The sequence below is a fragment of the Carcharhinus amblyrhynchos genome, chromosome 26, assembly GCF_965287045.1.
Source record: "Carcharhinus amblyrhynchos chromosome 26, sCarAmb.v2.hapA, whole genome shotgun sequence".
NCBI classification, from domain to species: Eukaryota; Metazoa; Chordata; class Chondrichthyes; order Carcharhiniformes; family Carcharhinidae; genus Carcharhinus; species Carcharhinus amblyrhynchos.
The window spans coordinates 28,518,830-28,537,993 of NC_137349.1; the positions used below are offsets into that span (position 1 = coordinate 28,518,830).

The window sequence follows — 19,164 nt, forward strand, 5'->3', positions numbered from 1 at the left end:
ATCTCCTTGGCCTTGCCTCTCCCTATCTCTAATCTTTTCCAGCCCTACAACCTTCCAAGATAGCCACGTTACTCCAATTCTGACCTCTTGCACATCCCCAATTTTAATCATTCACCAATGTTTCCTCCAGTTACTGATGCCCTAGAATAATCTCCACAACCCTCTTGATAAATGTCCCTCTGCCTCTGATCATTTGTAATTTTGTATCAGATTTTGTTTGATAATGCTCTTGTGAAGCACCTTAGGATGCTTTATCGCATACAGCTGCTAGATAGATGTAAGTTATAATTTATCAGCTTCCCTTGTTAGGCCTTCCATTAAAGTTAACAGGATGGAAAATCACAAGCGATATCCTCGTATGCTACCTGTGAGTGTGCAATATTATTTTTCTTCATAGGCCCCTCAGGTCCTGATGGTGGAGTGCTGTGGGCAGCATAATGACAACTATAATGTAAGACACTAGAATCACACAATTATAAGATAAATAAAATAATTTTGTGTAGTTAACAATGCTGATGATCCTCCCTGTCCATGCATATTATTTAAATGTGTAGGATTGTGACTCACTGTGACTCAATACGGGCTATCCTCTAACTGTTTAGACTGCGCATCAGAAACATTGCTACTCTGTGACGCTTCTTCCAAACTTCTCAACAGATGTTTGTGGCAAATTTACTGTATTATTTGGACAGTAGCTGGGATAAACATTGTGACTCTTTGGAGTTGTGAGGTGAATGGAGTACCTGAATTGACAGCTTTCACATCAGTGCCAATGGGCAGGATTTTCCGGCCACACTGGCCCCAAGATTAGAAATTCCCACCAAGGTCAACGGACCTGTGCATGGTCAGCCCCCGCCAGCTACGATTCCTGTGGTGGGAGGGATGGGAAAATTCTACCCCATGACTCCTTTATTTTGAATGGCTTAACTCCAGCAGAGAGAGACAGCATCTTTTAAGGGGGAGCATTTTAGTGATAATGATGGTGCAATTTAAGCTTGTTATGGACCAAAAAAAAGGCAAGTTGTGAAAAAAGTTTTGGATTGGGGAAGAGCAGATTTTAGTAAAATAAGGCAGGAATTGGCCAAGGTAGACTGAAAACAACTACTTGTAGGAGAATCTATAGAAAGGCAGCAGGGACGCATTCAGAAAAGAAATGGGCATGATGCAGGACAAACGTGTTCCCTCTAGGGTGATAGGAAGGAGTAACAAGTCCAGAGAAGCATGGATGACCAGACATACTCAAGATATGAGAAAGAAAATGGAGGCTTTTAGCAGATGCAAGGGGAGTAGGTCAGCGAAGGCATTAGTGTAGTGCAAAAAACTGCTGGGTGGAGTGTTAGGAAACAATTAGGAGAGCAAAGAGGGGATATGAGAAAGTTCTGGCTGGTTAAAATAGGGTAGTCTGTAAGCAGATCAATGGGAACTGGATAACCGGCCACAGAATAGGGCCTGTTAAGGACCAAGGCGGGCAATCTATGGTGGAGCCAGGAGATATCAGTAGAGTGTTGAACAAATACTTCACGTCCGCATTCACCCAAGAGAACGAGGATGAAGATGTGGAACTCGGGGAGAAAGATTGCGAAATTCTTGAGCAAATTGGCAAGGTCTTGGAGATGTTGGCAGACTTAAAAAGTGGACAAAATGAATTGTGTCCCAGCTTGCTGTGGGAGTCAAGGGAGGAAATTACAGGGGCTCTGACCCAAATTTGTAATTCTTCTCTGGTTATGGGGGAAGTGACAGAGGATTGGAGAACAGCTAATGTTGTTCCACTATTTAAGAAGGGTTGTAGAGATAAACCAGGGAATTACAAACCAGTGAGTTTCACGTCAGTGGCAGGGAAACTATTGGAGAAAACTTTGAAGGAGGGAATATATCTCCATGTGGACAGGCAAGGTTTGATCAGAGAGACTACTTTGTCAGAGGGAGGTCATGTCTAACTAATTTGCTTGAATTTTGTGAGGAGGTGACCAGCTGTGTAAATGAGGGTAGCGTAGTTGATGTAGTCCAAATGGATTTCAGCAAAGTCTTCGATAATGTCCCACATAGGGTACTTGTAAAGAAAGCAAATATATCTGATTTGATGCGGTGGAATCAAAATTGGCTTAATTGTAGGAGACAGAAGGTGAAGACAGAAGGCTGCTTTAGTGACTGGAAACCAGTGTCCAATGATGTACCACAGAAATCAGCGCTGGGTCCCCCATTATTTGTTATTTATATGAATGACATAGATGACTATTTGGAGGCAGGATTAATAAGTTTGAGGATGACACAAAGACTGGCTGATCAATGAAGTTGAATGTCTTGGGCTACAGGAAAATATAGACGGGATGGTCAAATGGACAATAAGTAACAAGTGGAATTTAACCCTGAGAAATGTGAGACAATGCACTTTGGAAGGAATCATTTAATGAACGGCATGAAACTAGGAAATTCTTAGGAACAAAAGGACCTTAGTGAGTTTGTCCATAGATCTGAAGGCAGAAGGACTTGTTGGTAGGGTTGTGAAAAATTAATTGAGGCATAGATTACAAAAGCTGGGAAGCCATGTTGGAGTTGTAAAGAACTTTGGTGAGGCCATAGCTAGAGTACAGTGTGCAGTTCACCACATTATAGGAAGAATGAAGTGGGTGCAGAGGAGATTCACCAGGATGCTGCCTTGAATGGAACATGCTCTGCTCGAGTACCCTCCTTTCTTTCCTCATCTTAACCTATCACCACAATCCTCTCCCTTCTCCCTAATATGCTTGACTAACTTCTTAACTGCAGCCATACCATTCACTTCAAGCATTCCCTGTGGTCTTGTGTTTCACAGTCTCACACTTTTTGGTCAAAGAATTTTTCTGAATTCCCTTTGAATTGTTTAGTCACTGTATTGTATTGACAGCCACTAGTTATGCCCTTCCGACAACAGGAAGCAATTTCTCTGTGCCCACTCTATCAAACCCTTTTATAATTTTAAAGATCTCCATTAGGTCATCCTTGACCCTCATTCAAGAGAATAGTATCGTGGCTTGTTCGTGCTTTTCTGCATACTCTCTGGCGCCTCCATATTCTTTTAGTAAAATGGCAACCAGAACTGCACATGGTATTTTCAAGTGTGGCCTAAGTAAAGGTCGATACATGCATAACATAACTTCCCTCCTTTTCAATCTATCTTTCTGAAAATAAAGCCTGTGCTTGGGTTTGCTTTTCCAAATGCCCTTGATAACCTGTGGTGCACTTAGAGTGGTGTCTTTGTATTCTATGACCTCTTTGTCCCTTCACCCTCCTTAGACTCTCACATTCCAAATAATAAGTGACATCCCTATTCTTCCTATCGGCATGGCATCTTCAGTCATGTTTGTTGTCATCAATAATCCTTCTGCAATTATTCAGTTTTCCTTTGTATAGCTTACCATCAGTTTTAGAATTGGATTTCCTGGGAAGTATTTCAATATTTACAGTGTGCCCTCAACATTTCCCCAAGTAGAAAAACATGAAAATCGCTGATCATAATTAGGAATATATCAGATTCTATCCTCAGGCTGCTTTGATCTGGTTGAGTTTAGCAAGAGCAGTGATTGCTGCTACATATGGCATTTCTGCTCCTGAATTAGGGAAGAGAAAATTAGTTAACTTCCAACCTCTGGGTGGTTTCCAGTAGTCGCATATAAAAATAAAGTTTGGATTTTTTTACACTGCCAGGTTGAATGAACTACTTTAAAACTGAAGGGTGATTTGTTAATCTGCTTTAAGATTGGAGGCTGAAGATTCTCTTGGTGTAATTCATTATTTGTAATTAGACATAATTATCACAAGTATGATTGATGTTCTGCCTGAGCTGTAGCCCTGTTGAGGAAGCAGTGATGTGGGGGAGGGTTTGGAAAGAAAGATACACTGCTCTCAACATGTAATGTTGAAAGGGTTCCAATGTATTGTTTCCTTAGATGGTTTATTTTTAATGCCTTGTGTGGTGAAAGGGATTATGATAATTGGGAGTGAAACCATTTTCCATTCAGTGCTTATTTTCTGATTCTGGAGACATGTTGCTGAATCTGATTATTACACTTTCCACTGCTAAACTGTCTAAAGTTAACTTTTATTTGGATTTCCCCATGTGAGTTGGATTCCCCCTCACCTCCAATCAAAGGTTGCATTCTTTACAGTCCAACAGCTTCCTGAATCTGTACCAGCCAAAAAACAGCTATTCAACTTCACCCCACTTTCTGGCTCCTGGCCCATAGCCTTGCTGCTTACAGCACTTGAAAGGCATATTCAAGTACTGTTTGAGAAAGATGAGGATTTCTGCTTCCCCAACCCTTTCAGGCAGTATGTTTCTGACCCCCACTGCCATCTGGGTGAGAATATTTCCCTACTTCCTTCTGATCCTCCTATCAATTACTTTAAAACTGTACCCTAGTAACCTCATTGCTAAGGTACATAAAGAACAAAGAACAAAGAACGACACAGCACAGGAAACAGGCCCTTCGGCCCTATAAGCCCGCGCCGCCCATTTTAACATTCAGTGCCTCATTTCAATCCTTCAATACATAGGCCCTTCCTGTCTGTTTCAGTGAAGCTTCTCTTACTTGATGAGTGACTTGAGATAGTTGTTTACAAGACTTGATTAAGTACAAGGTTCCATGGTGTTTTGCTCTCTTGGAGCCTCTTGGTCACCTGACCCTGATATTATGCTTATATCATTGTTAACATTGTTGTCTCATTAATAAAGGGTTAATGGTTATGTTAAGGTCCCTCATAATTTTATGCACCTCAAGGTACATAAATTCCGGCCTCAGCAGGACACGCCTGTGTGGAATTTGCATGATCTGGAGGAGGGAACCGAGTGTAGGGTGTCGAAATTTGCTGATGACACCAAGATTGGGGGAAAGGCAAATTGTGCGGAGGGTGTGGAGAGTCTGCAGAAGGATCTAGATAGGCTGGGCGAATGGGCCAGGAAATGGCAAATGGAATTTAATGTTGGCAAGTGTGAGGTTGTCCACTTTGGTAGGAATAATGGTAGGAAGGACTATTACTTACGTGGCGAAAAACTGCAGCAGGCGACGGTACAAAGGGACCTCGGGGTCCTTGTGCATGAGTCGCAAAAACCCAGCTTGCAGGTGCAGCAGGTGGTCAGGAAGGCGAATGGGATGCTGGCCTTCATAGCAAGGGGGATTGAATATAAAAGTAGGGAGGTCTTGCTGCAGCTGTATCGGGCATTGGTGAGGCCGCAGCTGGAGTACTGTGTGCAGTTTTGGGCGCCGCACCTGCGCAAGGATATTTTGGCCTTGGAGGGAGTGCAGAGGAGGTTTACTAAGCTGATACCGGAGTTGAGGGGGTTGAACTATGAGGAGATGCTGAATAAACTAGGCTTGTACTCGTCAGAGTTTAGAAGAATGAGGGGAGATCTCATTGAGACGTATAAGATGATGAATGGGATGGATAGGATAGAGGTGGAGAGACTCTTCCTGCTTAAAAAAGACAGTAGGACTAGGGGGCACAGCCTCAAGATAAAGGGGAGGCGGTTTAGAACGGAGTTGAGGAGGAACTTCTTCACTCAAAGGGTGGTGAATCTCTGGAATTCTCTGCCCGTTGAAGTGGTGGAGGCTGCCTCGCTAAATATTTTTAAGAAGCGGGTTGATGGGTTCTTGATAAGAGAGGGGATTAAGGGTTATGGGGAGAGGGCGGGAAAGTGGAACTGAGCCACGACAGATCAGCCATGATCTTATTGAATGGCGGGGCAGGCTCGAAGGGCTAGATGGCCTACTCCTGCTCCTATTTCTTATGTTCTCCCTTGTCTGTGTGGGTTTCCTCCCACAGTCCAAAGATGTGGGGGTTAGGTGAATGGGCCATGCTAAATTGTCTCCTTAGTGTTCAGGATAAATGCGTGGGGTTATGGGAATAGCGCTTGGGTAGGATTGTGGTGGGTACAGACTCGATGGACTGAATGGCTTTGTTCTGCACTGGAGGGATTCTATGATATGATTCAATTAAATCTCCCGTCAACCTTTTCTGTTTCAAAGAAACGAACTATCCAATCCTTTCTCATTGCTAAATTTATCTATCCAAGGTTACATCCTAGTAGAATTGCGTCCTTCCTGTAATGTGACCAAAATTGTATGCCGGACTGTTGTTTTTATACACTTCTAACATAACCTCCCTGCCCTTGTATTCTGTGCCTCAGCAAATACAAGAAAGTATCCCTTACGACTTTGTAATAGTCTTTTCCATCTGTCCTTTTTTTAAATTCCTTTTTACGGGATCTGGCATCGTTGGCCAGGTCAGCATTTATTGACCATCCCTACTTGCCTGTTAAGAGTTGGGGGTGAGCTACCTTGAACTGCTGCAGTTTCTGAGGCGTAGGCACATTCACAGTGCTGTTGCAGAGGGAGTTCCAGGATTTTGATTGAGTGACATCGAAGGGATAGTGATATATTTCCAAGTCAGGATGGTGAGTGACTTAGAGGGGAACCTTCAGGTAGTGGTATTCCCAGATACCTGCTACTTTGTCTTTTCAATTATAGTGGTCATGAGTTTTGAAGGTGTTGCCTAAGGAGCCTTGGTGAGTTTCTGCAATGCATCTTGTAGATGGTACACATGACTATCACTGTTCATCGATGATGGAGGGAGTGAATATTTATGGAAGGGGTAGCAATCAAGCGGGCTGCTTTGTCCTGGAGTTTCTTCCATGTTGATAGAGCTGTCCTCTTGCAGGCAAGTTCAAAGTATTCCATTACACTCCTGACTTGTGCCTTGTAGCAGGTTTTGGGGGGTAAGGAGATGAGTTACTCGCTTACTCTCTAGCTTTGACCAACTCTGGTAGCTACAGTATTTATATGGCCAGTCCAGTTCAGTTTCTAGTCAATTGCAATCCTCAGGATATTGATAGTGGGGGAATTCAGTGATGTTAGTGCTATTGAATATCAAGGGATTGTGGTTAGATTCCCCCTTGTCGAAGATGATCATTGCCTGGCATATGTGGGGTGCAAGTGTTACTTGCCACTTGTAATTCCAAGGCTGGATATTGTCCCAGTTTTGTTGCATTTGGACATGAACTGTTTCAGTATCTCTGGTGTTGCAAATGGTGCTGAACATCGTGTAGTCATCAGCAAACATTCCCACTTTCAGTATCTCTGGTGTTGCAAATGGTGCTGAACATCGTGTAGTCATCAGCAAACATTCCCACTCCTGACCTTATGGAAGGATGTCATTGATGAAGCAATCAAAGATGGATGGGCCTAAGACAATACCTTGAGGAACTCCTGGAGTATGATTGTCCCCCAATTACTATAGCAATCTCCCATTGTGCTAGGTATGACTCCAGCCAGCAGAGAGTTTTCCTCTAATTCCCATTTTTGCTAGACGCCCTTGATGTCAAGGGCAGTTACTCTCACCTCTGGTGTTCAGCTCCTTTGTGCATATTTGACCAAGGCTGTAATGAGATCAGGAGTTGAATGATACTGGTGGAACCCAAACAGTGTGTCCATGAGCAGGTTCGGCTGAGTAAGTGCCATTGATTGCATTGTTGGTGACCACTTTCATCACCTTGCTGATGATCAAGAGTAAACTGATAGGGTGGTTATTGAATAGGCTGGAATTGTCCTGTTTCTTGTGTACAGGACACACTTTGGCAAGTTGCCACATTGCCAGGTAGATAGTATTGCCATAGCTGTTTTTGCTACAGTGGCTGTACTGGAATAGCTTGGCTTGGGCGCATGGCAAGATCTGGAGCACAAGCCTTCAGTACTATTGCTGGAATATTGTCAGTGTCCATAACCTTTGCAGTAGTTAGTGCCTGCAACTATTTCTTGATATGTGGAGTGAATTGAATTGGCTGAAGACTGATCTGTGATGTTGAGGACCTCCGGAGAACGCTGAGATGGATCATTCACTTGGTACTTCTGGCTGAAGATCGTGGCAAATGTTTCAGCCTTATCTTTTGCACTGACGTGCTGAGTTCCTTCATCATTGAAGTTGGGGATATTTGTGGAGCCTCCTCCTCCAGTGAGTTACTTAACTTGCCACCATTCACTGCTGGATGTGGCAGAACTTCAGAGTTTAGATCTGATTGGCTGATTATGCAATTGTTTACTTGCTGCTTAAGCTGTTTGGCACACAAGTAGTCCTGCGTTGTAGCTTAACCATATTGATGCCTCATTTTCAGATATGCCTAGTGTTGCTTCTGACATGACCTCCTGCACTTTCCATTGAACTAGGATTGATCTCTTGGCTTGGCAGTAGAGTGGGGGATAGACTGGGCCATGTGGTGCAGATTGTGATAGAGTAGAATTCTGCTGCTGCTGATGGCCCACAGTGCCTCATGGATGTCCTGTCTTGAGTTACTAGATAAGTTTGAAATCTATTCCATTTAGCATGGTGATAGTGCCATCAACATGATAGAGAATATCCTCAGTGTGAAGACATTACCTGCCTCCCTCCACAAAGACTGTGCAATGGTCACCCTACCAACACCGTCATGGACAGGCAGGTTGGTGAGGACGAGGTCGAGTATGTTTTCCCTCATGTTGATTTCCTCACTACCTGCACAATCCCAGTCTAACAGTTATGTCCTTTCGGATCTGGTCAGCTTGGTCTGCAGTGGTGCTAGAGGTGTATGCAAGATTGATAAGTGAATGGAGAAGATAAACCTGAAATCTTCCTTTTGAAGTAAATTATGGCTTGGTTGTTCATTTAGTGTCTTGTTTGGAAATGGTTTGACTGTTTGGCATTGAGTTCTCTTTTTAAGGGATTTGGGTCTAGATTCTGATGGATATTTTGAAGTAGCAGGCCATAACATTTGTCAGAATTCACTAAGTTGCACTGCTAATGAACTGTCTGTGCTTTGGCATCTTGTTTCAGAAACTGTCAGATGATTTTTTTCAGCATTATAGTGCCTGACTGGTTTAATAGGGCAAACTGAAATATACTGCAGTTCTATAATTGCCTGTATCGATGGGCTGATAGTATGCTTTTCATTTGAATCCAGTTGGCAGGCCTGTGGTATATCTCTGTTAAAAGTAATGCATTATTATCATCATGATTAGTTTAAAAAAAATGTCATTAACATTTGTGAGCATAACAATTCCTATGGAATATGAATAACATAGGCTGCCTTTTGAGGTTTTTTGTATTCTAATTATATGGAATACTAAGCTCTTGCTGCTGAGATCCTGCAGGCTACAATTGCTGAGTTCATAATGGCACAAGGTGATGATTATTGCTGTTCAGCTTGACTCCTGTTTTCCGGACTTGCCTTTTGCACTCCTTAATTTGCTTCAGCTTCAAATTAGATTAGAGGAGGGTGTGAAGAAGCTTCATCAGCATTTATATAGAAATTTATATAAGGTTAAACATCATATCACTTTGTATGAAGAAGATCCCACCACCCACTCGATCCCTTGCTTCCAAAATCTCAAGTCAAATACCTTTCCATTGCAGAAGCTGATTACTGAATGATTTAAATGGCACTGATCTTCTGGCCAGTGACAATGCTGAGGCTATTGTCACTGATTTTCAAGATAATAGTGATCCTATCTTTTTGCATGCTTGTAGCCAGATCATCCTGTCTTGGCTGCAGCAGCGATATTTTAGCACTGCCAACCATGGAGAGTAATGGTGAAGAGCAGCAGTGCAGAGGATGTACCCTTTTTTTTAACAACATTGCTGCATTTAGGCAAGTTTTTAATGGTCTTAAGGGTTTCAATGAAGTGGGATATGCGGTAATATGTGTTTTGTGGGGTGAGTAGTTGGGTCAGTGGTGTGCGTGGTCGGCTTGGGGAATATATATGGGGATAGTGGGTTGGGTTAAGCTGTTAATCAGAGTTTCACTGGTGATTAAACTGGAGGTGTCATGCATTTAGCCCAAGTTTCCAATCCTCAACTCAGTGCTGGGGAGGTTCTTGCGGTGTCCTGGGGATATACTTGTGGCATTCTAGCAGTGCAAATCAGCCTATCAGAATTTAAACTTCCTGGGCAGTTACTGTGCATGTGCAATGGTCAGGACTTTTGATGAATTCTAAAGCACAACAGCAGCCAAAGTCTCAAGGTTGCGTTGTTGGTATCGTAAGATTCATTGAGTATCAGTGGTTAGTACTACTGCCTCACGGCTCCAGGGACCTTGGTTTGATTCCCAGTTTGGGTCACTGTGTGTGGAGTTTGTACATTCTACTCGTGCCTGCACGGATTTCCTCTGGGTGCTCCGGTTTCCTCCCACAGTCGAAAGATGTGCAGGTTAGGTGGATTGGCCATGCTAAATTGCCCCTTAGTGTCCTGGAATGTGTTGGTTAGAGGGATTGGCGGGGTAAGTGTATGGGGTTGTGGGGATAGGGCCTGGGGTAGGATTATTGTCGGGTGCCAACTTGACTGGCCGAATGGTCTCCTCCTGTACTGTAGGGATTCTATGATCTCAGCCTTAACTTTAAGTGTCAGCCATAGTTCAGTTGGTAACACTCCACTCTCTGAGGCAGCAGATTATGTCCCACTTAAGGGATTTGAGCACAAAAATCCAGCTGACACTCCCAAGTAATGAGGGAGTGCTGCACAGCCAGAGGTGCTGTCTTTAGGATGTGTTATTAAACTGAGGCCCTGTCTGCTCTCTTAGGATGATAATGATTCTATGGCATTACTTCAAAGAAGTGCTGGGGAATTATCTCTGGTGTCTTGGCTGGAAATCAACATCACCAAAACAGATTGTCTGATCGTTATCACATTACTGTTTGTGGGAGCTATGCTTCCTACATTGCAACACTTCAGAGGTACTTATTGGTTGTAATGAACTTTGTGATATCCTGTGGTCATAGAAACAACTTGTATTTATATCATGCATTTAACATTATAAAACAAGGTATGATACCAAGTCACATGTGCATATTAGGTTAGATGACCAAAAGCTCGGTGAAAGAGGTTTTAAGGAGTTTAAGGGTATCTTAAAGGAGAAAGCAAGGTAGAGAGGTGTAGGGGAGGATATTGCAAACCTTGGGACTAAGGCAGCTGAAGGCATAGCTGTCTGAGGAAACTCCCAGGTCTGATTATAAAGAAGACACTAAAGACTCGGATGCTTTGGTGGGGATGGTTTACTGCTCACCACAGAGCTTACTTCTTCACTCTTAACACAATGTCCGCAGTGCTGGTGGACTCTTTATACTCTTGAGTATGCAAATTAGACTCATTCTTAACACATCTGAGTTTAATTAACTAATCAACACCTGTTCACCTTATTACTTTAAACCACCAGGTACTTAACATCCATCAACAGAACCTAATATATGCTCACAGCAGCCACCGATATGTTAGCAAGTAAAATCAGAGATAGACTAGAGACGGGAATGAAAGTTCTGCAGATCTGAGGGTTTGGGGTTGGATAAGATTACAAAAAAAAGAGGGTTGAGATCATGGAGGAATTTGAAAACTAGAGATGTAATTTTAAAATCAAGGCATCACTAAAGGAACGATCAAAGGTGGCGCTGCTGCTGAGGGCACCCAGCTGGCATTATTTGCAGAATTCACTCGCTCCCTTGGTACACAATGGACTGTAAATCACTGCCAAGGAGGAGATGGATTGGTTCTGGGAGAAGAATGAAAAGTTAAAATGACCTGTCGGCTGGTTGTTACCGATGGTGATGTCTGTGCCGCATTAAGCACAGGGATCTCTTGTCATGGTTGCCAAACTCCTCGTTTCCAGTGAATTCACCCTTTACATGAATCTGCTCTGGAGTCTGCAGCTGCTTTAAGCTCTGATCTATACTGGCAAGTTCGGTGTCAGTTTATGTTCTGAGGACCTGATTTTGAACCCCACCACAGCAGATAATGGCAGTTGAATTCAATAAAAAATATTTGGAATTAATCTACTCATGATCATGAAACCATTATTGATTGTTGGAAACACCTATCTGGTTCATTAATGTCCTTAAGGGAAGGAAATCTGCCGTTCTTAACTGGTCTGGCCTACATGTGACTCCAGAGCCACAGCAGTGTTGCTAATGCTCAGCTGCCCTCCAAGGGAAACTAAGGATGGGCAGTAAATGCTGGCCAGCCAGTGATGCCCATGTCCCGTACAAATTAACGAAAGAAAGCTTCCCATTCCCATTAACTGCACCTGGCCTGGGATTCGGAAAATGCTGTGAAATCGCCGCAAGTCGGGATATCTGGCACTCACTATCGCCACCTAAGCTGGACTAGCTGCCACATGCCGGGGCTTTTGGGGAAGCCGGCTGAGGGATGAACATGGGGTGGGGGGGTGCGGAGGTGGAAGGAATCTCTAACTTTGTGTGTTGGCTTGAAATAAAAACACTAGAACTTGTTAAATTAAACTAGACTGGAAGCTAATATAGTTCAGCAAGCACAGGGGTGATGGGGAATGGAACTTGGTGTGGGTTAAGACATGGGTACAGAGGATGGAAGGTGGGAGAGAAGCCAGGTGCACTTTGAATAATCAAGTCTAGATGTTTTGGAGAGCATACACAAATACAACTATTTCTCTGACAAACCTGATAAAGCTAATGAGCATTCTCTAAGTGTAAGAGGACTAAGATCTCATCTATATGTTTGTTACAGAATAGATATAGACATCTTTGTGGTTATTTCTAAAATTTAAAAGCTGGGTAAAGACTTTTTAAGATGGCAGAATCTGCGTCTTTCTGTGACTCCTGAACAAAAAGTGCTATCTGGCAGTTTTGAAGAAACTTGCACCTTCCTATCTGAAGAGACATGAATGATCTACCTGTAGGCTGCAGAGGCCAAATTCAGACAGAACTATATAAAGGTCATCTGCATTTAATAAGCTAGGCTAACTAACTAGAGTCTATTCGTCTGCTAGGACAAAGGACCCCATAACGATCTCTTCAAGACTTAATGGTTCAAACATTTAACATCTTGGGAGCCCAAGCAAAGACACTGTGAAGCGGTGGAAGTCATTTGATGTGAACCTCGAGCTGGTGAAGCCAGTTATATTGCCTTGCTGTACTGCAAACGCGGTCTGCCTTTTCACCATCTAAATAGCAGCATAGAAAAACAGCTCTGCCCAGGCCAGCACCTCTGTACCATCATCTACAAGACTGATTCATCTCTGAGCCTATCTCATTGTGTGAAATCAACATCGCCAGCAAAATGAATTGTATAGCATCAATTTTCACCTGCCAAATTTCATGAAGGAACACCTCGCCGGACCTTTGACGCTGGACTTGGGCACCCATGTGAAACAGTAATTAATCTGTGATGTTTGTCCTATAATTTTTTTATGTTCTTTAAGGAAGCACGGGAGGTGACCCTTCTCCTGTGGTTTGAGAGTGTTTGTATAAACTAACCGTTTAAGTCCATCCTATCTTGAGTTTGCTGTGGGATTATTGATAGAAAAATGGCAATGCACCAAAACTAAAGAGTTGGGAAATGCGCCACCACCTAAAAAGGAGGATGTAAATCAAAACACCTTTCTGTTTCTGGATGGGTGGCAAAACCTTGAGAATGCAGGATTGTTTAAATTAAGCCCCCTCCTCTCCATAACAGTAAGTAAATCTTTGTCATCCCTAAACTAACTACACTCTGACCTGAATGTGTGACCTCTTGTGCTGCTTGTACTGATGCATTGAAGTATTGGGGCTTTTATATGACTTCACTTGTCATGTAGAATGAAGGAAGCTAGTGAAATGTTGACTTTTTTCCATTAGTGTCTTACAGGTCAATTTTGCCCGTCTACCTGAACCTCGATACGTCTGGTCTCGCCATACTTTGCCAGTGACAGACATACACTGTGGAGTTGGAGGTCCCCTATCTCGGGTTGCAACAGCGTCTCTTGATCAAACTATTAAAGTGAGTTTCTTCTCTTTAAAGCTTAGACCTGACTATGTTCCATTAGCGGAAACTGGTTAAATAAAATTTTCAACTGAAATAGAATACCAATGTAGGCTTTGTTTCAGAGACAGCAGATCATTGAACATTGAGCTGTAGTTATATGGGATCTTTTCATGTGTCTGAAGACATCCCAAACTATGCATGAATTACATTTTTAGCTATCATTGTTATAGTGTAAACAAATGCAACACTTGTTTTGCGTACAGCAAAATGTGGCAGAATGGTTTTTTTTGCGAAAGTTTTGGTTGAAGTAGAGATTCTCTATGATCAATACAGTGAAGATTTCCTGCTTTCTTTGAAATACAGCCTTGGTGTCCTTAAAAATAGAAGTTCCCATGATTTAAAACCTGAAGAATCAAAACTTTTTAATCTTTTCCTCAGCTGCAAAGGCAAATCCTGTAACTGAACTTCAGTCAGTATGAACCAGAGTATGCCTTTATACATTGATAACTAATGGTGTAGTGAATGCACGAAAAGAAACCTTTGTCATCATATTTAAATGATTGGACATGTTCAAGTCCTCCTGTGAGCTGCAGAATTTTATAAATATGTATAAAAAATGCTCTTATCAAGACAGACCTTGCACTTTGAAGTACAGTACATATTAATAGTATATGCGGCATTAAAAAGCAATGAGGTACGTTGACAGTAGTTGTTAAAACGTTGCTATTCCTCCTCTAATACAAAAATAAACAAGAATGACCCTTCATTAATACTCCTTACAACAAGGAACCTGAGAGAGTGCAGTTTTACCGAAACTGGTGTGTGTGGTTGATTATTTAAATCCCATGGAATCTTTGTCTTTGCCCTGATAGCCTCAGATGAACTAATGAAATGTCCACAGGTTACCAATCACAAATCCCAATTGGCTGCTGGCCCAGGAGCAGACACTGCCAAAATAGACACCAAAGAAAACAACAACTAAACATTTATGCATTTGTGAGGCATGAAGGATGGCCAGTAATGTGGTATATGAATTTCAGTGCCAGTATGATGCTAGGTATGCAGATCATTTGTGGATTGTATCAAACAGCATGTCCTCTGTTCACAGTGCGTAAGATGCAGACCGTACCCAACCAGCCTGTGCTTGCAAAACTCAAAACAGTGTCCAACATGAGATGTAATTCCACAGATGATCTGGAGGAGGGAACCGAGTGTATGGTGTCGAAATTTGCTGATGACACCAAGATTGGTGGAACGGCAAATTGCGCGGAGGGTGTGGAGAGTCTGCAGAAGGATCTAGATAGGCTGGGCGAATGGGCCAGGAACTGGCAAATGGAATTTAATGTTGGCAAATGTGAGGTTGTCCACATTGGTAGGAATAATGGTAGGAAGGACTATTACGTGGCGAAAAACTGCAGCATGCGACGGTGCAGACGGACCTCGGGGTCCTTGTGCATGAGTCGCAAAAACCCAGCCTGCAGGTGCAGCAGATGGTCAGGAAGGCAAATGGGATGCTGGCCTTCATAGCGAAGGGGATTGAATATAAAAGTAGGGAGGTCTTGCTGCAGCTGTATAGGGCACTGGTGAGGCCGCAGCTGGAGTACTGTGTGCAGTTTTGGTCGCCGCACTTGCGCAAGGATATTTTGGCCTTGGAGGGAGTGCAGAGGAGGTTTACTAGGCTGATGCCGGAGTCGAGGGGGTTGAGCTATGAGGAGAGGCTGAATAAACTAGGCTTGTACTCGTTAGAGTTTAGAAGAATGAGGGGAGATCTCATTGAGACGTTTAAGATGTTGAATGGGATGGATACGATAGAGGTGGAGAGGCTCTTCCCGCTCAGAAAGGATAGTAGGACTAGGGGGCACAGCCTCAAGATAAAGGGGGGGCAGTTTAGAACGGAGTTGAGGAGGAACTTCTTCACTCAAAGGGTGGTGAATCTCTGGAATTCTGTGCCCGTTGAAGTGGTGGAGGCTGCCTCGCTCAATATTTTTAAGACGCAGGTTGATAGGTTTTTGATAGGCAAGGGGATTAAGGGTTATGGGGAGAGGGCGGGAATGTGGAACTGAGCCACGACAGATCAGCCATGATCTTATTGAATGGCGGGGCAGGCTCAAGGGGCTAGATGGCCTACTCCTGCTCCTATTTCTTATGTTCTAACTGGACAACATTTGCTAAATAATCCGCAGTGTGCTAACAATGCCGACAATCAATTTGTCAGTTGGACTTGCAGTGTGGTTCATTGGGTGTACTGGAAGCTACACATAATACACAGGGCCCTGTTCTTTGCAGACAGAAAGAACATATACACATGTTGCACCTTTATCATCTAACCAAAATAAGTTCCCATGATTTAAAGCCTAAAGAATCAAAACTTTTTAGGCTTTTACTCAGCTACAAAAGCAAATCCTGTAATTGAACCTCAGTCTGTATGAACCAGAATATGCCTTTATACGTTGATAACTGGTGGTGTATTGAATGCGTATGTTGAAAAGAATCTTTTGTCGTCATAGTTAAATGATTGGACATGTTCTAGTTCATCCTTCAGGGCAGTGCCTTGACCAAACAGTCAGTCTGCTTTGGTTAAATTTCAATCAATGCTTGTCAGATAATTGTCAGTCACCAACAGCTAATGCATTCTTCACTTTGACCAATCAGAGTCCATTTGCCAACAAATCAGTGCTGTCTTCTCATTCTGTATAAATGTGCTGATTTCCTTGCAATATATTCTTGAAATGTCTTAATGAGTACAAGGTGAAAATTTTTGGCTAAAAGTGTCTCTCTATCAGCGGAACTCAAGTTCTGTTTTACCAGATGACTGTCAGGTTGATGGACCAGATGGTCATGACATAAGATGAGATTATAAATCATATAACTGTGTTTCAAACACAAATAGAAGAAATATTAACTAAATTAATGAAATTTGGAGGGTAAAACCCTTGTCTGAAATTGTGTTGATTGTAGCGTGTATTTTAAAAGAAACTAGGGAAGATATAGCAGATGTACCATTAGATTTATTAAAAGATGCCGTGCCAGAGAACCAATGGATAACTTTGCACCTGTATTTAAGGAAGGAGATAGACCATGCCTATTGAACAATATTCAGTTTAACATCATTAGATTAAAAAATAACAGAATCCCTACCAGAGGAGAAAATAAAAGAAACTTGAGACCAAAATTGCGATAATGAATATTCAGAAGGGTTTTCGTAAGAAAATTTCTTGCTTGACTAATCCCATTATGCTCTTTAAAAGGTAAAAAAGAGTAGATCGGAGTAATGTAGTAGATGTAATGTATCTAGCTTTCCAAAAATATCTATGAAGTGTTGCCAGATAGACTAATGAATAAGTTCAGGGCATGCAGAGATTGGATAGCTAATTAGCTGAAAAACTAATTTGAAAGTATGGATAAAAAGTAGCTATTCAGAGTGGCATAAACTGAGAATTGAGGTTCCACAAAGACTGAGATCATAGATTATATTAATGATTTCAATTTTGAAGTCAGAAATGCAATTTCTAAATTTGTACACTACATCACATACAGTGGTTTCAATAGGGAAGCCTTGTTTAACAGCCCAAACCAGTATCTCCAAGAATAGAAGGAATCCTAACTCTAATTAAACACACCAAGATTCCAGCCATGGGAGTATATCTCCTTTTGTCTCACATCAAGCAGTGGTGTTGGGATATGTGTCACATGAGCTCTCCCTGCCCCCACAGGTTGCACTGTTGTTTTGTCCTGTGGAACTGAACTCTGGCAGTTACAGTTTTAACCTCTGACACATACAGAATTCCAAACATCGGTCTGTGCTGTCAAGCCAGTGGCAGCAGAAAGATCTCTGGCTCTCATCAAAAGGTACTGGAACTTCGGAACTCATGCTTCCAGATTAACTCATTCTACATGCTTTCTCCCACTGTGGAAGTCTTGTTCTGGAAAGTCAGATCGCTTTGCAATCAGCCAACCTTTTCCTCTATAGAGACATTCCTGTTGACTTCCGATTTTGGACTCTGAACACATATAAAACCCAAACTTGTATTATTATGGATATCCCCTGAATCCTCTGGGGACTGGGGTCTTGTGTGTGGGATTTGGTGTCCTGACTCTATCAACATGTCAAGCTGACAATCGGACAGATTTAGACTAACAGCTATGTAAATATCAACCAAGAAGTGCTCTTGGTTGGACCAAGGCTAATAGTTTTACTGTTACTGCTAATCAGCAATCAAAAGCCAACTGGTCATATCCACCTTGTAGACTTGTTCTTGGGAGTGCATGTACTGGTATTGCGTAATGTATTGCTATCAGATCCTGTTTTTCTTTAACTGGTTCTGACTTTGATCCTGGAAATGCCATAATGAAAGGATGGAATAAAAGTATACAGGACAGTATGTAACATTTTCGGATATCACCAACTTTCTGACTACTGTACTGAAGCATCAACCTAGATAATGTGTTCAGGGTTTGGAATGGAGTTTGAATTCAAAATATTCAATTTCTGGAAAATGCAATTGACTGAGCTACGTGGGTACTTCTTAATATCAGAAATAGGAGTAGGGGTAGGCCCATGGCTCCTTGAGCCTTCTCAGTCATTCACTAAGATCTATCCTGCCAAACTCACTCAATCTTGTATCATTGGCCTTTGCTCAGTTTGAATTGATAGCTTGTGCTCACCAGTGCATCTCATACCGCTGGTGATGTGCTGAAACGGTTGTATGAATGCTTTTTACAGAAATCCGAAGAATGATATTGAAGTAGTGCAATAACTTATTTAAGGATGATTTTAGAGTCACATTGAGTATGCATGAAACTAATAATTGAAGATACTACACTTCAGTGAGGAGAGCATAAATTTTTCTAATGCAGCTGTAGCATTGCTAACAATTCTATTCGCTCTTCAGCCTGTAATGTATTTAATCACACTGCCACACTTGGAATGTATAGGTTTTAAAAGCTATTAATTTGACATTGTTCCAAAGGTTTTACAAAGATGGCTGCCAAGCCAGCTATACAAATTCAGAATCATTTGTGCAGATTACCTACAATCTCATAATGCAGAGTTTAGTTATCCTGATTATTTTGTACATTTCGTTGATTGAAGATGTAGCAGTTGGATTTTAGAACAGATGTACTCATCTTGTATGTAAGAGAATCAGTGTAAGGAAAAAGTACTGACATTTGAAACCCATTTATTGTGATTAAAAAAAAACAGATTGGTGAAATTCATTTAAACATCAAGTCCCAGTCATTTCTAAGGTTGTTATGCTACACCACAAACAAAAATTACATTGCTTAGTTCGTACAAGAGCAGATGGTTTTTGTATTTTTCTTCCCCCCAATGCCCCCCCTGCCGCCTCTCTCACTCGTCAAAGATTAGAGTATTATTTGTATATTAATAGAAGGCAC

At 42.1% G+C, this 19,164-nt stretch overlaps 1 protein-coding gene across 1 annotated transcript in view; it reads left to right on the forward strand.

Moving 5' to 3' along the window:
* wdr18 (WD repeat domain 18) overlaps positions 1-19,164 on the forward strand; it is a 197,747-nt gene that overhangs the window by 13,212 nt on the left and 165,371 nt on the right. Inside the window, exon 4 of the mRNA XM_080213058.1 lies at positions 13,641-13,782. Coding sequence (XP_080069184.1) covers positions 13,641-13,782 — 142 coding nt within the window. The remainder of the gene's footprint in view (positions 1-13,640; positions 13,783-19,164) is intronic.